Here is a 23,826-nt window from a genome sequence, read left to right as displayed (position 1 = left end):
GGGGCATTGGCCTGTCCTCCATGTGAGGAGGGGGAAATAGTAGACCATCCATCAGCTCTTGGAGAACTGGTTGGTTGCAAGTTCCTCACACACAATTTCCCATATATGTAATGACAAACAGTAGGTGGACTCCTGGACATTCCTACCTTCAGCCCTGGCCCTCCAAGCTTTGCTGGAGGAATTCTGCTGGTACATGTCTCTTTGCTGAAATTCTACTGCCTGCATTGAAATGGGGCTGCTTTCATATGCAGTCCAGCTGATGCTGTCTCGCCAGATGTCTGTATACTTCTACCTTTCCGCATCTTGGGCTGGCAGGGGTTACCTTTTTTAGTTCATCCTGGGAGCCAGAGAGAGGAAGGCAAGCCCTGGGCAAGACAACAAATCAGAGTGCACAGATGCAGGGAATCAGTGCAGCAGGTGTAAGCCATTAACTGTGTTGCATCCCAGGAAACTTAATTGGTCCAGTTTCTTATCCTTCCTCACGGCAAGCAATCATACCAGTTCTATTGTTCCTGCAGAACAGAAAAGCATACCCATATTGTCATGGGAACAAAAACACGCTTAAGTAATTAACACATCAATTGGGCAGCTCACTGAAAAGTTGTGACTCAGGACATACACAAGCTCCTGTGTTATTAGGACGTTGACTTACAAGAGCACAAGTGCCATGCTGTATTACACCCATGGGAAGCAACTTTCACTGGCATTGGGAGCAAATGACACCATTAACAATAGAGGGCAAGAGAAAGGTTACAATCTAGCAATCAGACTGGATTTGAAACAACAGGTGGTTTGCATTTCAAAAGACACCCGCAACTGGCAGAAGAAGCCTCACTTTCCTTTTAAGACAAGATTGGATAATCTGCCGCCACTACTGTTGTTTCAGAGTAAAATGATTGCAACAAGATGTGCCTTCAAGGGCTGGCAATCATCATGCTTTAACTGTTTATGTCAGTATGCAGCCTTACCCATTTAAAGTACTCAGACTGATGGATAATCTATCATTATCCTCATTGTATTAAAAAAATGAGAAAATAGGAATCAATATTCCTATGCAGTAAAAGCACTAAAGCAATACCAGCCTGAGGACATAATCCTAGGCATGTTTAGACTGAAAAAAACTCAGAGACATAGAAGCCAAAAGCATTGCTGTCTTGGAATGCTAGGAGCTGCAGGGCTTCTTTCTGTCTAAACATGCCTGAGATTTGGCCTAAAACTGTGTGGGCACTCCCACGTGCTTCCTTGTCTCTTCCTCTGTCACAGCTGCGAAGAGATCAGATGTATTCCTTTCCATCTTTAACGAATCTCAGTTTGGCATTAAATCTCAGTTAAGCTTGGCAAACTGTTGTCAGTCTTAACTATGGTTTACTGAAACAAGCCAGCTTCAAATGTTGGTGTATGAAACTAACTTGGTTCAATAGACTAGAGTATAAATTAACCACAGTTTAGGGTTACGGTTGGTTGAAAATGGCAATATAGTCTTCTAATCTCCTCCTTGTGGTCATGCCAGAGGAAGTTGGAAGTTACCAGTCATCAAGTGGCTGCATCAAAGTGTGGTGGTGTACCACTTTGGGGTTCAAATGCATGTCAACAACCCACCGTGTATTGTCCTATCTCAATGCAGTTGGTGTGTTTGAATGCAGTGTGGCCAAGAGAAAGTAGGGCATGAGCAAGCAATACTCTCTCTCACTCCCATTCTTGTTCTCACTCTCTCCAGAGCTCACAGAGTTTTCATGAAGTAAAGCATAATAGCTTCCATATGGACAATTTATTCCAATATGAAAGAGCTGGTGTCACAGCTGGCTTCCAACTTTTTTCATGTACTTGAAAATGGAAAAGCTGAAGAACAGAACATTAGCATTCCTACCTTTCCTAACCATGAATACCAGAGGACATGCAGACATTTACTTTGGTATCTATTCTATGATGCCATTCAAGGCAAAGCCATTGGCAAATTGGTTAAAAATAGAATCTATTGCCTCGCAACATTGTCCGGGGGAGGGGGGTGCATAGGATATGTCAAAGCCCCTGCTCTGGCCTAGGAAAGACACACCAAGGACAGAGCTGGGACTCCAGCCTTGGAGGGCCGTCCCTCCACCCTTACGGAGGGAGCATGATTCTTTATGCACCAGCTGGGCTTCAAAGACCATCTTCAGACCTGGCATGGGAGGTGGAAAGGGGAGGAGTGAGGCACTGCCATCTTCTAAAGAATTCCAGTGGTGCCTCAACCTTTCCCTGTGAGGAGGCGAAAGCATCTAGATGGCTGACATCATTCATCAAAGCTTTGGAAGATGAATGGAGAGAGCATAGAGGTCACCCAAGGTTCCACTCTCCTCCTACCTTCCACTGGATGCCAGTAACCCTCAGAGGATTATGGGCAGCCACATTGCATGATGCCCTGAAGTATATTTTACAAGGGTAAGGAAGTATTACAAAAGTGCTATGGTGAAATAGACAGGCTCAAAGGCTAATCAGACACCTGAATGCCTTTCTCCACTGTCTGGTTCAGTGAAGCAGCAGCAGAAGATCTAACCAACCTACACTATTGATCTCCTACTTCTGTTCTCACCTTCTGAGTGGTCATTTTTACTATCTTCCCTTTCATTATTTCATTTTAGTTTCTAAAGCTGCAGGGTCATAGAAAAGTGTGTGCTTTTTTCAACAATCAGTTGAATATAAAGACAACATTTGACATGGTATGAAGCCACATTATTCTATGCAGGTATAGAGAAGGAGGAAAAAAGCCAGCAGCTCCCAGCATTTCCATGCTGGATGGGAAATGGTGGGAACTGTAGGACCTTTTTGTGTCTCGCCATGCATAGGATTGTTTTGTTTGTTTAGTCACAAAGTCATGTCTGACCCATCATGACCCCATGGACAACATTCCTCCAGGCCTTCCTGTCTTCCACCATCCCCCGGAGTCCACTGAAGCTCACACCAACTGCCTCAGTAACTCCATCCAGCCACCTAATCCTCTGCCATCCCCTTCTCCTTTTGCCACCCATCATTCCCAGCATCAGGGTCTTCTCCAGTGAGTTGTCCCTTCTCATTAGGTAGCCAAAATATTTGAGTTTCATCTTCAGTATCTGACCTTCTAAAAAGCAGTCAGGGCTGATTTCCTTTAAAATTGACTGGTTTAATCTCTTTGCAGTCCAGGGGACTCTCAGGAGTCTTCTCCAGAACCACAATTCAGTGGCCTCTATTCTTCAGCACTCAGCCTTCCTTATGGTCCAACTTTCACAGCCATACATTGCAACTGTGAAAACCATAGCTTTAACTATATGAACTTTTGTCAGCAGGGTCATGTCTCTGCTTTGCATAGGATTGTGGCTTGGGTCAAATATATACCAGCAAACCTCAAGGCATCCTTCATCATCCACTAGGGTGGAATTTCAGAAGATCGTTTGCAGGGATGGTGCCATAGCTATCTTGCTCTCCTGACTTAGAGTGCTTTCCAGTTTCTACCTTCCTTTGCTCATTTGTAGACTAGTTAAAATGTGTGTGTGGGTGGGTGTATTTCAGCTGGAAAGTCAAACAATTGGTTAGGTTATAAGAGCCAGATTGCATGTTGAGGAAGACAAACGTTTGCTGGCAGCTACAGTCAAAACTTAGATCAGAGAAGTAAGAACTACTTGAAGAGGAAGAAGAAAGGGAGGCTATAGGAGACTTGACTTAAGGTCAGAAGAAGAACTTAGGAAAAGAAATTTAGGTCCAAGGAGAATAAGAAAATGACCCTCATGATTGGTTGCAGTGGAAGAGGTAAACTAAGTGCTGTTAAGTTACACAACCTAACAGAGAGAGCAGAAAAACAGCAAGAAAAGTGAAGGAAGGAAAGAAGGCCAGAAAGAGTCACAACAGCTGGAACTGGAGAACTGGTTGAGAGAGTGCTGGGTGTTTCACAATAAGGTATTGTTTATGGGAAATAGACAAAATAGGGACACAGTCCAGTTAGTCCATCAGGATGTATTTATCCCTGGTTATTGTATTACTGTATTGATTTTGTGTGTGTGCATCTATTTAGATATTCAAACAGGAACACGTGAACACTTATATTCAGTAAAAATGTAGTCTTTCTGTTGGAATCTTTGTGATCTCATTTCCCTTTGGTTTATCCATTCCACATCTAAGAACTAAACCCCTGCCCAAGACCCACAGATATTTAAGACTACTTTGATGGAAGCAGCCAGGAAAAATAATCTGCCTAGCAGTGGAAAAGGCTACAAATAGAAAAGGACCAAAGGGAATGGTTGGTAAACAGTTTTGTCTGCTCTCTCTTTCACTGCTGGAGCAGGGCACTGCCAGTTCATGCCATGATCCATCTTCTTTCTCAAGGTAGAACATAATTATTCCCTTCAGCCTTTGCCTTCTAAACCGTTTATAATTTTTATAGTTTCCCTCTGGATTTTTTTCCAAATTGTCAACAAGCTTCTTGAACTGAAATACTGAGTTATCTTCTAGAATTACCTAATATTGTCAGTAATTGTTCTCCCAAGAGAGTTATAACAATAATGGAAAGTGGTTAAATGTGAGCTGTTGATTTATTTCTTTCATTTTTAGCAACAATAAATGTTATTATCTTTCCCACTGAGATAATCAATGCTAATTTTTTTGCTTTTTTGTATTCAGGCACAATTCTTTCAGGAGACACTTGCCAAGGCAGATGCAAGTGTCCAGCATTGATTTCAACATGGGGACAGATCCAGTCTTACAAAGAGGGGAGACAACAACCAGCATTGGAAGGATAAAACCTGAGCTTTACAAACAAAAGTCTGTAGATTCTGAAGGCAAGAAAGAAGATGTGAAAACCTGTGGGAAACTTAACTTCACCCTCAAATATGACTATGAAAATGAACTGCTTTTGGTGACTATTGTCAAAGCCCTGGAGCTACCAGCGAAAGACTTCACTGGCACATCAGATCCATATGTGAAAATCTATCTTCTTCCAGACAGAAAAAAGAAATTTCAGACACGGGTGCACAGGAAGACTTTAAACCCTATTTTTGATGAAACCTTTCAGTTCCCTGTAGCCTATGACCAACTTTGCAACAGGAAACTGCATTTCAGTGTATATGATTTTGATAGGTTTTCCAGACACGATATGATAGGAGAAGTTATTCTTGATAACTTTTTTGAAGTCTCTGATCTCTCCAGAGAGGCAACAGTATGGAAAGACATCCACTGCGCCACCACAGTAAGTGCCACATTCCCGACTTTAAACCTGTAAGAGCCACTGCATTCTCTATAATGATTCCTCTCTCCCCTTGACTGGGTATGTAATAACTGTAGATATCTGTACATAGTACCCTCCAAAACATTCACATGCTTAAGTAGGAAGGTATCATCATCATCATCATCATCGCAACAACTGTTGGATACATCTACCTGGTGACTCTTCTGAGGCTTGTGTCTGCATGATCACTCTAATTTTGGTACGGATCTCTGGGGAGGAGAAGGAAGTCAGACTGGGACTGGAGAACAAGAGCTTGCCAGATGGTTGTGGGCCTCATGTCACATGCTCTTTCTGTTTCAGGTTCCAGGCCTGGCTCAGAGTTGACAGAGGTCTCCTGTGCTTCCCCAAACTGAAATGAGGCCTTCTTTTCCAGAGACATGTCAAAAATAGCAGCATACTGAGGTGTTTGGTAACAGCTGCATCTTAGACGATAGCAGTAAAGTGTTTGGCCTCCCATTTCCCAAACTTTTCAGAATTACCTTCTACTAATTAGGTAGAATGGTTGCCTTCTGTTGGTGTCTAGAGAACTTGAGATCACCAGGGTATATTTGCTATCCAGAAAAACTATGGAGAACAAATAGCCATTGCACTGAGCAGGAGGTTGGACCAGATGGCCCTGTGGCCCCTTTCAAGTCTACTCTTCTATGTTTCTATGATTGCCTTGGAACAAGGTGGTTGGAGATGCCAAAGACTCCCCTTCCCACTTCCCCTCCCAATCTGGCGACTGACTTTTCTGCATGAGAATTCCAACACATCTGATCACAGATCAGAGATAACCATGGAAATGCACTGCATGTGAAGCCATGGACACTGGGAGAGTTGAGCCTTCCTAAATTGGCTGACTCATCCTTCACGCATCTCTCACTCCCCATGGAAATGGTGAGAAGCATGCCAGGAGTCAACTGACTCAGCTGGTGCTGGGACCCACAAGCCCTCCTAGTTCCAGCTGGCCACCCCTCTTGCAGCTCCCACTGCCCTAGTTGGGATGGTGAGGGGCATGCAAAGGAGGCACCAGGTCAGCCAGCCCTGGGAGATGCTGCTTGGTCCGGTCCCTTCCTCTCCGCTAAGAGAGCCACAGATCCTACAGCGTCAAGAAATGCAAACTAGTTGGGGCCATGCTATTGGTGGGTGTAGCCAGACCCACTGAAATTCTCGGGGAACCACCTGCACCTGGGATTAGGAAAACAGGGCTTGGGAGTCAATGGTGCAGGTTTGACCTGAGCATCTTTCCTTTGAGTGAAAGAGATTTTGTGCAGGAGATCCGATCACAGAGCTGCAGATTTGGAAGCATGTAATAGGGCATTTGTTATGGGGAGTTAACTCTTTCCCTGCCTTTGTTTTGTTCTGACTGAAATTTCTCCTCCCTCATTGGCATCACAAAGATGTTCAGAACCCAAGAGTATATCATGTGGCACTACTTGCAGCTTGGCCTGGGGTGTGATTTCAATTGGAGTGGAAATGCAAAAGCAAATTGTTGTGCACTATGTGCCCTGGGGATGCTGCTCTGATTAAAATCCCCCCCCCCCCGCATCTCCCTCGCACACACAGTTGTTTTGAAAGAAAAAAGTCTGTCATACCACATAATTCAAATTTGAATATAAAAGGTGTGGGAACAAAAATTACAAAGGTTGGTGAAACAAAGAGGAAATGCACACAAAATAATAAAACACAATATATAAAATGAATAACAACAAACTCCAAAGAAATCTTTAGTGAGCAAATATGGTGATAAAACAACTTTTAAACTCCAGAATTGCTGCCTATAAAAGATGGAGGAGAACAGGGACAATGTCCTCAAACCAGCCGTCTGTAAATGCTTGCCAAAACACATCACAGACCTGCAGTCTTCTGCAGTGATGCAGTTAAGGATCAGGCAGGTTTCTTCCACATCATTCCAGAAGGCACAGTACCTGCTTTTCAGACACCTGCTTTTAGAAGTGAAATAAAGAAACACTTCTTTTTGTTCTGATCTTTATATATTGAAATTTGCCTCTGCGTGGACGGGATTCTTTGTTCGATTCACATATCACCTATTTCACCCATCACACATCTTCTGGCCTTTTCTATCCATTATCCAGCAACAAGCCCAGCTTTGCAGCTAGGTCTTCATTTATTTGGTTACAGCACCAGGGGCCCTTCTTTCAGCACCGTGACCTTCAAAGGCACATTTGCTGGCCTGCTCAATGGCCATTCCCAGGCTGTGGAACTCCCTCCTGAAGGAGTTGAGTTCGCTCCTGCTTTGGTGCTCTTTGGCCATCAGGCCAATACCTCTTCATTCAAACATAGAAGATGGTCTGGTTAGTTGGCTGCAGTTTTTATTCCTTTGTTGCTGTGTTTTATTCAGTATTAATATATTGTTTTATTGATGTTTTAATTGAGTTTTTTTAATTGTAAGCATCCTTGAGTGCCATTTTTCTTGGTAGAAAGGCAGGGAAGCATCAAATAGAAATGAAAAGAATAGCTCAGCTGGATTGGGCTTGAGTTCAACACCTCTGCACTATGAGAAGTATATTTAAACATATATTTCTCACACCCATGTGTCACAGCAGGAGAACCTGATTGGCTTCTGCCTCGTGTATAGGCATGGGATGTTCATGGCAACTATCAGCTCCCAAGGACTCAAGAAGATGTGACCTCAAACACTACTTTTTTCTCAGTTCACATGCCTCTTTCTTGTTCTGAATCTTTGTGTGTTTGCATGAATCCTCTTGATATTTGAGCAGCTTATCACTGTGAAAATGCCAGTGTTGCTTTCACTGCTTCATATATGAGGATGCTTTTATCCAGTTCTCAGCAGTCCCCCAGTTGGTGCATTATTTCACATCCACTTCAGTGTATTTTGTTTCCCCCTAGCAGCTTCTGTTTGCATTTCGTGTGATTTTGACATAATACAAACAAAGCTGCCATGAAAGGCTCACTGTAAAATGCTGCCAGACTAACAATGTCCTAAATTAAGCACAAAAATTATCAAAATTATACCATGGACATATTGTTATTTTGTACAGGAAAGTTTCCTTTTGCAAGATAGGATTTTGGCACCAGGTAAATCATGTAATGATTTACAGTGCAAAAAAACGTAATTGGCTTCGCCGTACCCCTCTTCTAAGCACACTTACTTGGTGCCATTCCATTTTGGCCATACGCCTTTAAAGAAACAGGCACTGTATGAAGATTTCACAGAATAAAATAGCAAGTGCTCCTGGGCTTCCATTTTGGAACAGGAGCCTAGCATCACACATTCAGAACTATGGAACAGATCATGACAGATGTCTGGCCTTTCTATGTCAGCTGCACTTACCCAGGCATGTCCTCAAACAATGGAGCTCATGTCTGAGAAAGCAGCCCTCCAGCTGGACCCCCAGAGTTAGACGATCAAGTACTACTGGGAGCCAAAAGATTCTCTTCTTAGTATTCCAATGCCACATCTGCAACAGGATCTCTGAAGATGATCTTAGATTCCAGCAGGTTCTGGGCAGACCATCCTTCATGTAACCTTCCAGGGACATGGCAGGTTCACACTGAGGGATGAGGGCAGGAACTCTGCATTTCTTCTATCCTGTTGCAATAGATTTCACTTTCCCCCAGTTGTTCATTGTTCATCACCAACTTTAGAAATTTTTCTTTCAAAAGTTTGCACGAGAATTCAGAAGAATTCATTTCCTTAATACAAATATTTAACCATTTATCCAAATATATACTTTTTTGCTAGACGTTTTCTTAGTAAAGTGTCTATTTGAACATTATTTTCTCTAATATACTCATTTTTAATTTGAGAAGTCCATTGCAAAATTTGTTAAAGTGTGGATTTACTGAAGACTAACTAAGTTTTTATTTGCATAGTAGTGAGAATGCCCGAATTAGGGAAGTGCCTTAAAATGTAAATGGTACAAATTTCTCCCCACCCCCCACCACGTACTCCCCATACATCTGGTTCCATGTTTCTTTAATTAAGAAATGGCAGAGACTGCTTCCTTTTTTTAACATGGCATTGCATATTGAAATCAATTTTTAAAACAGAGGCAACAAGTATGAAGAGTAACATAACAATACAGCAAGACCAAAATGTAAAGGAGAAAAAAAAGTCCTTGATTACAATTCCTATTATACATCATGGGTCATCTTAGGGGACAATTAAAACAAATGAATTTAAGCAGAAGTTCACTTACTGCTGAGTTTGGATGTGTGAAATATGTAGCTGAAGGATCGTCCGAAAAAAATATGCATCCATATTTGATTGGAACACTTAAAAAGCTTCCACATAGGGCCGGAGTGGGGGAATCAGTTTTCCTCTTCTTCTTCCTATAAAATGGTGTTTGGCATCTGCAATGTTTAAAACATCCTGCTGATCAAATACAAGAGGGTCACCTTTTTAGTCAATCAGTATGTTTTAATGAAAAATTCCCTGGATGACTGAATCTTAGTCAACCAGGGATTGTTGGGAGCTGCAGAACTTTCTTCGGTATAACCATGCATAAGATTCTGCTGTAAGTCAGCTAGGATGCCAACAAATGTGGCTCCTAGTATCCCTCTGAACTGAGAAGAATGCAGGCATCCAATGTAGGGTGGAAGGAGGATGCCAGCGAGGGTTTCCTCAGCACTCCTCCTGCCATCCAAAACACTTTGTTGGTTGATTTTGGTGAACTCTGCTCATGAAGAGAGCTCAGGCTCCACCAAGATACAGTTATCCCTGCAGGGCCTCAGTCCTTCCCTCCCTGCCCCTTGGGATTCCCACCAACACTGTCTTGTGAGGTTGATTTTCTGACCTCAGAGTTGCAGCTGGGTGGAAAGGACTGCACCAGCTGCTTGGATGAAAGGAGGGCTTTCTGAGGTTAGTTGCGGTTCCTACCTCAGAAAGCATTTCTGATGTTGCAGCTGGAACTCCAACCTTTCCTACAGCTGTTGTAGACAGTATTGGGCAGCTATCGAAGTGTGTCCTTAAATCTAACAAATCAGGAGGCAAGAACCTGTGGTTCCAACCGATGGTGTTGGACTATATTTCCCACCATTGCCTACCTGCTGACCATGTTGACTATAGCTCATGTGAGCTGGAGTTCAGCAACATCTGGATGGCCACATGTACCTCCCCCCCGCCCCCCACAACCCTAACGTTGACATTGAGCTGTTCAGAAAAGGGTGATTAAAATCCAATCTGATGCATGTGCTTTTGAAGAAGGTCAATGTTTCAAACACCTTGGCAAGACTTGAGTTGTTTTCCATTGCAAAACTTTTAACATTTAACTTTTAAAAGGACAAAGTTTTTAACATTTTTGTTTCTTTGTTTTTCAGGAAAGTATTGATTTGGGGGAGATCATGTTTTCCCTGTGCTATTTGCCTACAGCGGGGAGGATGACCCTCACCGTCATCAAATGCAGAAATCTCAAAGCTATGGACATCACTGGCTCGTCAGGTGAGCAAGTGCCGTTCTACTTGGCCCACTGAATGGGTGTTGAATCTATGGGGGCTCTCTCTTGCCACCAGGGGTTCAATGCACGTGATGTGGAGTTTGCAGGCAGGGAGGCTTGAAAAATGGTTGAGGTGGAGGTCATCATCGCCAGCAACAGCAGCATCCCAAATTAGCCTAGGACCATCCCTGACCAGATGCAAAAGGGAGGCTACATAATCCTTCACTCTCCTGCCATTTTACTTCCAGCTCCAAAGCACCATTCCCTACACTACCTTTTGACTGGGCAGGAAAAAAAATACAAAGAAGATACACAGTTTCTGTGTTCTACCCACACAGATGAAAAAGCAATGGGGGAATGGGATTTTGAACTGGGAAAGATCAAACTGGAAAGGGTAAAGCAAAATCTCTTTGAACACCCATCTTCTACCCAGCTGGAATCTTCTCCTAGGCCAATTTGGGGGCCAAAAATGTGGTGAACTATGAAACCCTGGATAGCACATAGTTTGGGCTTCAGCATAACAAACTAAGGGAAATGATTCAGTGCTTTATTTCTTCTTTGCAGAAATTTGCCATGTTTCTGAGAAGCACTAAAGAAAATGTAATTCAATTTTCAATTAAAGGAACCAATCAACACACACAACAGACCGTATCCAATGTTACTCCTACTTAGAGCAGAACCACTGAAATTAATGAGATTTAAGCTAATATGGGATACAATCCATCATCACAACATATTAAGCTTATGGGCAGTATCTAAATCAACATTACCACTAACATAATATAGAAACATAGAAACTGAGCGAGTCAGAAGGGTCCTCCTGGGTCATCTAGTCTGACCCCAGGCTCCAGCCAGCTCCACTCATGACATGCATACTATGTAAATGTCTAGCCTATCCTTGAACACCCTCACTGATGGGGCTTCAACCACCTCCCATGGAAGCCCATTCCATACCCTAGGAGTCCTAAGTGTCAGGAAGTACTTCCTGGCATTCAAATTGAACCTTGGTTCCTTGAGCTTAGTTCCATCAGAGCACATCCTGCCTTCCTCTGCAGGGGAGAACAGGTCTCCCTGTGACACCCCCTCACATACCTGTATGTCACCAACAGATCCCTTCGGAGTCTCCTCTTCTCCAGGCTGAAATGACCCAGTTCCCTCAGTCTCACCTCATATGGCTTTTCCTGCAATCTGGCCACCATAAATAGCCTCCAGCAGAACTTGGAGGTGGTGCTTGGGGAACATTGCTTAGCCCCATGGATTCTCCTGCATGGAGTTCCTCAGGGGCTGGTCTTGTCACCCAGGCTATTTAGCTTCTACAGGAAACTGCTGAGTGGGGTCATCTGGAGTGTTGCACTGTGTTCCCATCAGTATGCTGATGACGTGCAGCTCCATTCTTCCCTTTCATGCTCATCAGGTGAGGCTGTGGATGTGTGGAACTGGTGCCTGGCTACAACAAACGACTGGATGAGGGCTAACAAACTGTATCTGCCAGTTTTAATGTATATTAAAATAGAATAGAATAGAATAGAATAGAATAGAATAGAATAGAATAGAATAGAATACCAAGCCCTACATGGCTTTGGACTGTAATACCCAATGGAACACCAATCCCAGCCTCCCTCTACCTAGACCCTACAATCGTCATCAGGGCCTTTTTCCAACTGGCAACTCCAAGGAAGCCCAGAAAGAGGCAACAAGGAGGACGGTCTTCTCAGTGGTGGCCTCCTTTATTTATTTATTTATTTATTTCATTTTTATACCACCCAATAGCTAAGCCTCCCTGAGTGGTTAACAAAAGTTAAAAATACACAAACAACAAAAAATAATTTAAAACAACAAAATCACAGCAATTACAATTGAATCAGCATAGATGTATGGAAGTAGTAAAGGATAAAATGCAATATTAAAACTAAGTCTACAAAGTTAAACTGTTAAAATGCTGGGAAAAATTAAAAGGTTTTTACCTGGTACCAAACAGAATACCAAGCAGGCATTAGACACCTCCTTATGGAATGATCTCCGCTCACAGGCCCACCTGGTACCCACCTGCTATGTTTTTGGTGTCAGGTTGAAATTTTCCTCTATTCTCAGGCATTTAATTGCATAAGGATAGTTTTGTCAGCTGTTTTAATTAGGTTTAGTTTTACCGAAATTATTTTAGTTGTTTAAAATGTTTTAAAATGTGTACACTGTTTTATTGTATCTGTATTTTTATTGAATCTCTTTCTATTATACTTTGATAAATTATTGTGAACTGCCCAGAGTGCTGCAGTTATTGAGTGGTACAGAAATATTTTTCTTGTGTCCCCAGAAAACCTGTTACACCAGCAAGTTATTGGCATTTCACTAAAGTCGTGTTTGCTATTGCAACATAACTTACATTAGCTTTAATATCACATTGTTTATTGTCTTATAACAATAGAATACCAACATATTTTTCAGTAACTTTTGTGAAAATAAATATATTACATACAATTCCAGAAAGTTTTAAAAAAGAATGGCCCACAGGACCACCGAGTCCATGCAACTCAGAAGATGCCGGTCTTCTTCAGAGTTGAGTTCGTAGACATCCAAAATCATCTGAATCTATTTTGTATTTCTCCAACATCTCACTGCTTTGACTCCGTGCTATTTCCCAATACATTAAATAACACTGGTTCCTTGTATTCTGGGTTTCACACAAAGGAGGGTCCCACCTGTTCTCTGACACTGAATAACAGGCCTCAGTGACAGGAAGGCAGACTGTGTTTCAGCATCAGAAAAAGTAGTCAGAGGATGAAACCAACTGCCAAGGAATGTAATGTCTCTCTGGCTATAGAGATATGCAAGTGAAGATGGGATATTTTATTTTATTTTTTTTATTTTTTTATTTATTAAAACATTTTTATGCCGCCCCATTCGCCGAAGCCTCGGGGCGGCTTACAACAATAAATTAAATAATAATAATCATAAATTAAAAATATAAACATTGGAATAAAATACAAACATACAATATAAAATAAGCCGCCCTGGCCAGATAAAATTCAGTAGTATTAACATTTAAAATGCTGCTTAAATAAAAAGGTCTTCGCCTGGCGCCGAAAAACAAATAACGACAGCGCCAGGCAGACCTCTCTGGGAGCGCATTCCATAACTTAGGCGCCACCGCAGAGAAAGCCCTCCTCCAAGTACCCACCCTCCTAATTTCTTTCACGGAGGGTTCCCGGAGAAGGGCCTCTCCCGCAGATCTCAGGGGGCGGCTGGGCATATATGGACGTAAGCGCTCCTTTAGGTAACCAGGACCCAAGCTGTTTAGGGCTTTATAGGTCATCACCAACACCTTGAATTGGGCCCGGACTTTAATGGGAAGCCAGTGAAGCTGACGGAGAAGTGGAGTCATGTGGACATAACGCCCAGTCCCCGTCAGCAGCCTGGCAGCTCTATTCTGCACCAATTGAAGTATCCGGACCGTCTTCAAGGGTAGCCCCACGTAGAGCGCGTTGCAGAAGTCCAAACGGGAAGTCACCAACGCATGTGTCACTGTCGCAAGGCAGTCATTCTCCAGATAGGGGCGCAGCTGATGAATTAGCCGAAGCTGGAGGAAAGCACTGCCGGTCGGTGTTGTGAGCGGATGATTCGAACCTTGTCCTGAACAGGGTTGCACTCCCTCCTAGGGACAAGGTCCGCAGCCTGGGAGTGCTCCTCGCCACTGCTGTTACCTGAGCTTCCAGTGAAAGCTCCAGGTCGAGGAGCACTCCCAGGCTGCGGACCTTGTCCCTAGGAGGGAGTGCAACCCTGTTCAGGACAAGGTTCAATTCACCCTCTCCGAAGCCCGATCGGCCAACCAACAGGACCTCCGTCTTGTCTGGATTGAGCTTCAGTTTATTGGCCCTCATCCAGCCCATTACCTCGGCCAGGCACTGGTTCAGTACAGCCACTGCCTCACCTGGATTAGTGGAAAATGAGAGGTAGAGCTGGGTATCATCAGCGTACTGATGGTTCTGCAGCCCACACCTCCTGATGACCTCCCCCAGCGGTTTCATGTAGATGTTGAACAGCAAAGGGGACAAAATGGACCCCTGCGGTACTCCATTTTCATCTGGATTCCTACACTGATTGGACTCCATGTCTTAAATGGCCCCTTCCAGCTCCATGACAGAACGGACTTGTCGGCTTCCTTCCATTGTGGAAACTGTCCATGCACTTTCTTCTGGTTGTTAAACTTCCTTCCTGTTATCTCAGATCCCTACGTCAAAGTATCCCTTATGTGTGATGGTCGCCGATTAAAAAAGAGGAAAACAACTACAAAGAAGAACACACTCAATCCGGTGTACAGCGAGGCCATTGTCTTTGATATCCCTCCAGAGAATGTGGAACAAGTCAGCCTTGCCATTGCTGTTATGGACTATGACCGGTATGTTGCATTTTTCTCATTCATTTTTTCAAACTTTAAAAAATGTCCACTCATTGATCAAGTCTCACTGATCTCATAAGTGGGCATAGCTCGTGTTTGGAGCAGACCTTTTGAAATCAATGGGACTTAGGTTCCTCATAAGTAAAATAAGCCCCATGAATGGTCTGTTCTAGCCATGATTAAGTCTGCATCCAACCCTTCGCATCTACAGTCTTTAGAACACGATGCTTCCAGGAGAGCTAACAATATAACATGGGGAAAATGCATTCAGGAAGTTCACTAAAGATGAACAGAAGATAAAATGTTCCTCCTGGTTTTCCAACTCCACTTCAACCATCTCTGCAACCCATGATCCAGCCAGCCAGTCATACTTTCTTCCAGGTTCCTCCATCACATTCATCACTCCCTGTTTTCTGGGTCTTGTTTTTCTCCTCCAAACAGTCTGCATTCCATGCTCAGTGAACACACTCAGTGCTTTCTGGGCTCTATGGCTGTGGGGTTTGCTCCTTACCATTGATTGTAATCTAAAAGAAGAATCCAGTGGTCCCTGGGCATGTGCCCCACGGATAACAGGAGACCTCAGAAGGGGGCATCCAAGATCTGCCTTGCAGCTGCTGTGCAGAGAAGCATGCCCCTGCCTCTCTGAGGTCAGAAAGCCAACCCTGGAGAAAGGAAAAGGTGTGCATTCTGGTGAGAAAGAGGGGAAGAGACCAGAATAAGGAAAATGCCTATCAAAAAGCTTGAAGATCAGAGGGCAGAGAGGCAAAACTCACCTTGGCTGCTTCTCCTGCCCTCTCATCTTTGGCTCAGCAGGTCATAGGAAGCTTGCAGCTGAATCTGTGGGCTCCCAAGCAGCTGGGCCCTGATGGATTCTAGCACTTTCAGTATCAGTGGAGCTGTGCAACCATTGCAGATCTCACTCTGAACTTTAAAGCCACTGCTCTTGGTGCTGAACCTTATCCTTTGCCAAGGCTTAGTGCTGTGGAGAGCATTCACAGTGGGTAAATAGCTCCACTGATGCTGGAGAGGCCAGACTCCAGGGGGGTACAGTTCACGGGATTGTACCCTAAATATTTTGCTTACATTTCTGCAATGCTCAGGGCTCCTCCAAGGATGCAGATAGCATTCTCTTGCACTTGGGTGATTTTTTTTGCCATCCGAAGGACCAGCACCCAGAGGATTAAGATCACTATTGCTATATATGTATGTAGCTATGTAGCAAGGGGACTGCATATAAAAACTTTAAATAAATACATGAGAAATAATCAATAAATACATCAGGAAGGCAGGAAGAAACATTCACAATGACTTAAAAGAAGGCTGAGTCCTGAAAAGAGAAAGGGGCCTTTTCCTTAAACCAAAATGAGAGCAATGGAGATCCTACCACAAAGCTGTCCCATTGAGAGAGTTCCCTTCCCATCTTGCCCAGACAGTGGGATGAACTGGAAGAGACTCTTTCACAGCAATATCAGTAAGTGGCAAATCTGTGGGGGATGGAACAGGTCCTTGCTTCAAAAGCCACATGGAGCTTTAAGACTCAGTCCTAGGCCATTAATGGATGTTTACCAAACACTGCTGGTTAAATCTACACCGTTGATCGTTTTGCATCTAAATAAAGAGTAGGGTGTCCATATGTTCCCTTTTCAGAGGGCAGTCCTATGCTTGATGGGCTGCCAGAGGACTGTCCTCTGTTTAAAGGCATCTTGTGTTCAGTGGCTGCCTTCCAATTTTGGTCTAAAGAGAAGGAGCCATGGGAATTGGGTGGGCAGGCATGCAGCTCACCTGGTCACAGATGTCCACACTTTGGTGAGATATTCTGCATTTCTCTATACCTTGCCATTGTGATTTATAAATGTGGCTCTGTACATATGTATATTCACCGAGGCAAACCTTTTGCAGATTGATGTCCTCTTTTGCCCCCAACTTGGGGGGGGGGGGTGTTAGTTACTTACTCCTTTTGGTGATTCCTAAGTGGCCACCCTAATTACTGAAGGGTGACATTGTGTGTCATCCTCAAATAATTAAGCAATTTGAGACCCTCCCCACCTGCTGCTACAAAGATGGTTGCTCTGCAGGCTCTGATCAGCCAAATCCATTTAAGAATCCAGTCCTGTCAGCAAGTTTAACTTCCATTGCCCAGTGTTGAGTACATTTAGCTAATGGAAATGCTTTTAGAGGCATTAAAAGGACACGCTCAGAACTGTAAAAATCAAATAGCAATCCCAAAACATCCCTAGCTGCCAAGGTTTCCCATGTGATGCCATGAGCAGGCAGAATTGTGTGTCTCTTACAGTTTGGTGGAAGCAGACCCTATGGCATTGTCTGTAGAATTAGCCATCCTAAGAATCTCAGGTTTATTTATTTGGTTTGATACTTTAAGCAAGCTTCTAGGCCTTATGGATGTAGCAATATACTTGAAAGAGCATGACAAGTGGATGGTAAAATCTCAGAGGCTAGTAGAATTTGACAAATGAGGTTTCCAGTGGCCAGAGGGTGGGATTCTATGTCTGCACTTCTGTGCCCCTTCCATCATCACCATCTCGTTGCCTTTGTACCCCACCTTTCTCCCTCTTACAAGGAACCGAAAGCAGCTCAGCAGGTTCTCCTCCTCTCCATTTCATCCTCACAGCAACAAGGTGGGTTGGGCCGAAAGCCTGTGGCTTGTCCTAAGTGAGCTCCATGGCTGAGTGGAGACTAAAACCCAAATCTTCAGAGATCCAGTCCAGCAATCTAATGACTACAGCACACTGGCTTTTGTCTAGCTGAAGGAATATAAATGATGCAAACTAAGAGAAATCAGATTTTTTTAATTTGCATGATTCATACGGTTTACACAATCTAGCTTTTTCTGTTTCAGGTAATTCTGTTGAGGTAATTCAACTTGTAATATTTTATTATTTTTGAGCAAAGGTTATGCATAACCTTCAGATATTCCTTTCTCCTTCTTTAATCGTAGAGTAGGACACAATGAGGTGATCGGGGTATGTAGGACTGGCCTTGATGCAGAAGGACTTGGAAGAGACCACTGGAATGAAATGTTAGCATACCCCCGCAAGCCAATAACCCACTGGCATCCCTTAGTAGAGGTAAGAGAAGTACAGTATCTCTGCAGTCAGCTAGTCCTCATTATCTCTCTGTATAGAATACTTTGTATACAAATTGGTCTTTCTGTATCACTGAGCAGCATTTTAGTAAATAGAAATTTGGAGTGGAATGCAGGAGAAGGAAAGGTAAGTGCAGAACACCATATGCAGGTGTGTATGAGAGAAGATCCTAAAACTCATTTTCACATAAAGAGCTTAGAAACTGAGGTTTGCATTTCCCATTTCATTAAATCTCATGAAAAGCTTACTGACTGGAATGCAGGTTCACATTTTATCTGGCTCTTTTACATTCTATCCCAGTTGCTAGCAAAAGTCACTACTGATGTATTCAAGATAAAGAACCAAACTAAATGAGACACAGAAAATCCATCACTGAAACCGCCCCCCCCACCCCCGTTTCCTTTCTTCCTTTTTAAAAAGGGTGCCATAGTCCCCACTGTGCAGGATCAGGAGCACCAGAATAGGAGCGGGGGGGGGGGGGTCCCCTTCTTTTTCCACACACCCTGCCCTTCCTCAGATGGATTTGCCTTCTGAGTGTGCAGTTTCTTCCAGTGAAGAAAATGCATAGGACAGCATGCATTGTTGCTTTGATGTACAGGAGAGCAATTCTCTGCCTCCCCGGACCCCAGACGGCATCTAGGAGCCTTAGGATACCCTGCCCACTGGGGCTCTCCACCCCTTTGCATCTGAGGCAAAAAGAACCACCCCGGCTGCTTCTCCCAGATTGAAATTTGACCTCAGAGAGGGGGTAAAAGGGGTGGGTGATGGAGGAGGCTTGGACGGCCAGGTATGGGGCATCCTGATGGCACTTCAGCCCCCTCCTCTCCCACTCTAAAGCACCACAACTAGACAGTTGCAATCAGCTTCCTGTTTGGGGGCTGCTGAGCATTGACGAGGCCACATTTCAAAGCATCTCACACAATAAAACTAAAGTTATTGAAACAGATATTACAGTAGCAGAACACATTAGCGTGTAATATAAATGAATTTACAATTCGAAAGCAAAGAGAATTCAAAGTCAACCAGATACAATGAAAAGAACACAGCATGGGAAGAAACAGAGCTCAGCCTTCATAAAAGATGGATCAAAATATTTAAGGTCTCAGGAAACCCAAGCATATATTTTGAGGAAGGGATTTTCCATAAGATGGATGGATAACCTTTTTGTGTAACCCAACTGTAGCATGAGCATTTCATACTAAATATTCAAGCCCAGGAAGATAGTCCAATTAAATGAATTGGCAATAGATTCAGGACAGACCAAAGGAAGTATTTCACAAGATGTAAAATAATGTGAGGAAATGTAGTCAGGAGGTTCTGAAAGACAGATTCAGTCGGTAGGAAGTTGAAATTTGGACCACCAGATATCTTTGTCTGAAATGTCACCTGCTGCATACTCACAGCCAGGTTTTAGGCACATTTTGGAACAATCTGCGCAAGAGGAACAGACCCCACCTGAACTAGAACAGAACAAGGCTGCTGGTGCTAATTATTTTAAAAGGCGGCAGAGCAGCTTGGGGACAGCACTCAGGAGCTGAGGAGCGGAAAGCACCTCCATCGCCTGAATGCAGGGAGGCAGGGAGCCCTCAGTAGTGATGCAACAAAGCTGTCCCTTGAGCGCTCAGACTTCCTCTTGTGCTCAGCCTAGTCCTAGAAAGCAAGCTGAGCCAAGAGGAAGACCACGGACACTCATGGAACAAAGGCTGTGCAACCCAATGAGGCTGCTGCATGTGACACAGAAGCAGAACACTGCTTGCACAGCAGTTGTGCAAGGCTCAATTGCTGGCAAGCACCACATGAATGCTGAGCACACTTGCCGAGAACTCAGGTTCAAGGCCGTGACAAGGTAAACCAGAGTCCAGGGAGGAAAGCCCAAGGAATCCATCAGGTTCCCAGCTCCAATACAAATTCCTCCACATCCCTAGACATGAGCATATATTGATATATGATAACCAATCAAAGGGGAAATAAATACACCTAGAGAGCTAGAACATGTTTAGGTGTTTCAATGCAAACGATAAAATACTCGCAACTAAATTAGCAGTTTAGCAAATCATAGCCCACCTTAGAGGCAGTAGTCAATGAAAACCCCCTAACCCAGGAGCCATGTGACTAATGAGGCAGATTAGAGATAGATAGATAGATAGATAGACAGACAGACAGACAGACAGACAGACAGACAGACAGACAGATACTTTACCTTAACCTAGCCAGATTTCCTTGGCTAGGAAAGGAACATCTATAATCATGAATGGCTCTGTAATGGACTTAATGCCTTTCAGCTTATTCATAAATGAACTGGAATTAGGAGTGAATGAAGAAGTGGCCAAGTTTGCTGATGATGTTGAACTGTTTGGGGTGGTTAAAACAAAAGGGGTTTGGAAGTTGCTCCAAAAAGATATCTCCAAATTGGGAGAATGGGCATCCAAATGGCACATGTGGTTCAATATAAGCAAGTGTAAAGTAATGTATTAGGGACAAAACCTCCCAGCTTTGAGTGTAAACTGATGGGAGCTGAGCTGGTAGTGACCAAGCAAGAAAGAGACCTTGGCATTGTAGTGAAGATCTTGATGAAAATCTTGGCCCAGTATATGGCTGCTCTGAAAAAGGCAAATTCAGTGTTCTATGTAATTAGGAAAGACCTTGAGAATAAAACAACCAGTATGCTACTTCCTTTATACAAATTTGTGGTGCAGCCACGCTAGGAATATCGTGTACAGGTCTGTTCACCATGCCTAAAAAAGGATCTTGTAGAATTGGAAATAGTGTAGAAAATTGAAATGAACATCATCAAGGGGCTGGATCAATTCTCTTTCAAGGAACGATAACCACCTCTGTGATGCTTTAGAGAAAAGGTCAGTAAAGAAGGACTTGATGAAGATATAGAAAATTATGCATGGCCTGGAGGAAGTAGAGGGGAGACGATTTTCTTCCTCTCCCATACTAGAACCAGTGGCATCCCATGAAGCTGATGGGTGGGGCATTCAAGGTAGATAAAAGGAAGCCTGCTTCACACAATAGCTGAACTATAGGTTTTTTTCCCACATCATGTTGTAATGACTACCAATTTGGATGCTTTTAAAAGGGGACTGGACCATTTATTTCTTGATAAATGGCTCTATGCTACTTCTAGTATCAGAGGCAGCATACCTATATACACCAGTTGCTGGGGAACATGGGTGCTGCTGCAATCATGTCCTGCATGGGGGTTTCCTGTGGGCAGCTGGTTGGCCACTGTGTGAAGGGATTGCTGGACCAGATGGACCTTTGGGCTGATCCATCAGGGCTCTGATGTTCTTGTGACTCCTCTTACATTCTTAAAAGTTATCATCTCTTCCAGTTGCCAGGCCGAGCAACCAGTTTTGACAGTCAAGGCTCTTGTTCCTCACCTAAACCACCACTCACGCCCTAGCCTGAACAGTGGGTTCTTGAGGACCAGTGAAAAAGGTTCCTATACACACCTGAAGGTTTGGCTCCAACTGATGATTTGCATCCATATCTTTCACATTTTAATCCGTTGCATTTCTACAGATCATCCCATTATTTCTATTGCATTCCACCTGAGCACTGGGTGTGGAGGTCACAAAGGCATTGCTGTTTATTTCCTTTGTATGAGTAAAGCATTTGGAAGAGCAAATATAAATGTATAGAATGTCTGAGATGTGATGATAGCACAAGTTGTATTAACATCACATTTTCTTTTGTACGTTTTCTTTTTTGACAACTTCATTCCAAATCATGGCAATGTGTACATTATGTCTGGATGAGTACATTAGAAGAAATGGCAGCTAATTGCAGTTTTCTGACGAGTGGACCACATGTTTGTTCTCATTCATGCAGAAATTTTATGTGTACACCAGAGTTTGTAAAAACTTCTGAAATTACCCCACCACTGTGCTTTCTGAATGAGCGCTCAGTTCTGGGCATCCAGTATGGAGTGGAGTTTCATGGGTGCCTGAGCACTTCCAAACAGCTCCCTCTCCTCTGTAGCCCCACCAAAAGCTTCTCTGGGACACTGGGGAACACCCTGCCTTTGAATGGGTCCCCACTGGGCTGCTCCCTGTTTGCTGGAGTCCCAGGATCCTGGAGGACAGAGGAAAGGCAGCCTCTCAACAGTGGAGCAAAGCGAGAAGGGGAAGCTTAGGACAGAGACAAGTTTGTTGTCCTTTCCCTGTTGCTGATATGCTGTACTCTGTCCATTCATTTTTTGCCATGGAAGGCAGCATTTTATTCTCTCTCTCTCTCTCTCTCTCTCTCTCACAGACACACACACACGGGACACCTACCCTGCAAGGTTAAAGAAACACTGGATTAAACCTTAAAATATCTTAATTTTAAACCTAAAACTGCAATGTGTACATTTTGCACTTGCTGGGGCCAAACTAGGCAATATGCTGAAGGCTTTTTTCAAGTTCACATCAATGGCAGCTTGTTCTGATGCAAATACCAACCGCTGGAGGGGTTGATCATCATTGGGATCACTGGGGAGGGGGAGTTTAACCCTCTCCTGCTCTCCTATAGGGTGGCCACTTGCAAATCATTGAAAAAGAAGATGCGCATCACCAAAAAAGAAGACACAAATTTGTATTGCATTTCATATGCGAATGTATATGTTGTACAGATGCAAATTTAGAAATCATTCTTATGATTTACAGCAACGTTCCCTGTAGTGTGGAAGATTCACCAGGTGACCTGCACGCCTGCCGGCTTGGTCTGCTGCTCAGGTCCTCCCTGGTGATGGGCAACGAAGCTTATGGCCTTTTTATCTTTATCCATCTACCCAGCCCTTCAAAGAGAGGATGGTCCTCTGGCAGCTCTTCACACAGAGGACTGTCCTCTGTAAAAGAAGACTTGTGACATGCATTCTGAGGAACGCTCCTGATAATTATCAGCCCACCAACCCAGCAGCTGCTATTTGCATTTTTTAAAAGTGTGCACGTGAATTGCAAAGTGATTTTAACGTCCCACCTATGTTGGCCCTGAACTGGGCACTTTAGCCTTTGGAGCAATTGAGGACAATGTGCAGGCTTACGACTTTGTAACTTTAAAGTATTATGTTTTGACCCAATGCAGTGGACTCTGAATCAGAGCTCTGGATAAGCTGAAGTGCAGCTCAGGCACTAATGAGGCTACAGACACTAGCGGTTTGGACACCAAGAAGTTCAGATAATGGAGCTTCTATGTCCACAAATATGGGGGTGTCACCAATGACTGCATCTAACTTAAGCTCTTTTCATTTTAATGGGTCCACCCTAAGTAGGACCAACACTGGAGGTAGTCCATGGTTATCAGGTTACACAGAAGTAACATGTTTTGTTTTTAAAGTGCCAGTGATTTAGGCAAGCAGTAAGCATTTCATTCGAACGGGCACCAGATGTCCTCTTGTTCTGTGACACAGAATCAGTGCTGTGTGTTGGAGAATAGCATTGAAAACGCACATGCTGCCTGCTGCAGCAAGAACAGAAAGACAGTCTGTTACATTGGCTTTGAATCAGGAAGTTCAAGTTTGCTGTCTGCTAGGCATGATAATGGGCTACCAGTTAAAATTTGTCCTGTTTTATTGGTTGCATTTGTTTATTGAATGCTTTGTTGCATTGATCATTTTGATGCATCAGCACAAGTGCCCCAGTTATGGCAATAGGTTTGTGGAAAACTCTGGGAATCCAGAAATTTTGAACAAGTACTGAAAGAAGCTCC

The 23,826-nt window shown here is 43.6% G+C and overlaps 1 protein-coding gene across 1 annotated transcript in view; it reads left to right on the top strand.

Moving 5' to 3' along the window:
* Window positions 1-21,541, top strand: part of SYT10 (synaptotagmin 10) — a 42,874-nt gene extending 21,333 nt beyond the window's left edge. The window contains exons 3-7 of the mRNA XM_044434153.1: window positions 4,627-5,191; window positions 10,517-10,637; window positions 14,854-15,025; window positions 17,982-18,111; window positions 21,470-21,541. Coding sequence (XP_044290088.1) covers window positions 4,627-5,191; window positions 10,517-10,637; window positions 14,854-15,025; window positions 17,982-18,111; window positions 21,470-21,541 — 1,060 coding nt within the window. The remainder of the gene's footprint in view (window positions 1-4,626; window positions 5,192-10,516; window positions 10,638-14,853; window positions 15,026-17,981; window positions 18,112-21,469) is intronic.
* The last annotated feature ends 2,285 nt before the right edge of the window (window positions 21,542-23,826 follow it).

This window comes from Varanus komodoensis, unplaced genomic scaffold (genome assembly GCF_004798865.1).
Source record: "Varanus komodoensis strain SLA01 unplaced genomic scaffold, ASM479886v1 scaffold27, whole genome shotgun sequence".
NCBI lineage: Eukaryota > Metazoa > Chordata > Lepidosauria > Squamata > Varanidae > Varanus > Varanus komodoensis.
Note: the sequence above shows the minus strand (reverse complement) of the source record. Positions and strands in the feature narration are given on the sequence as shown.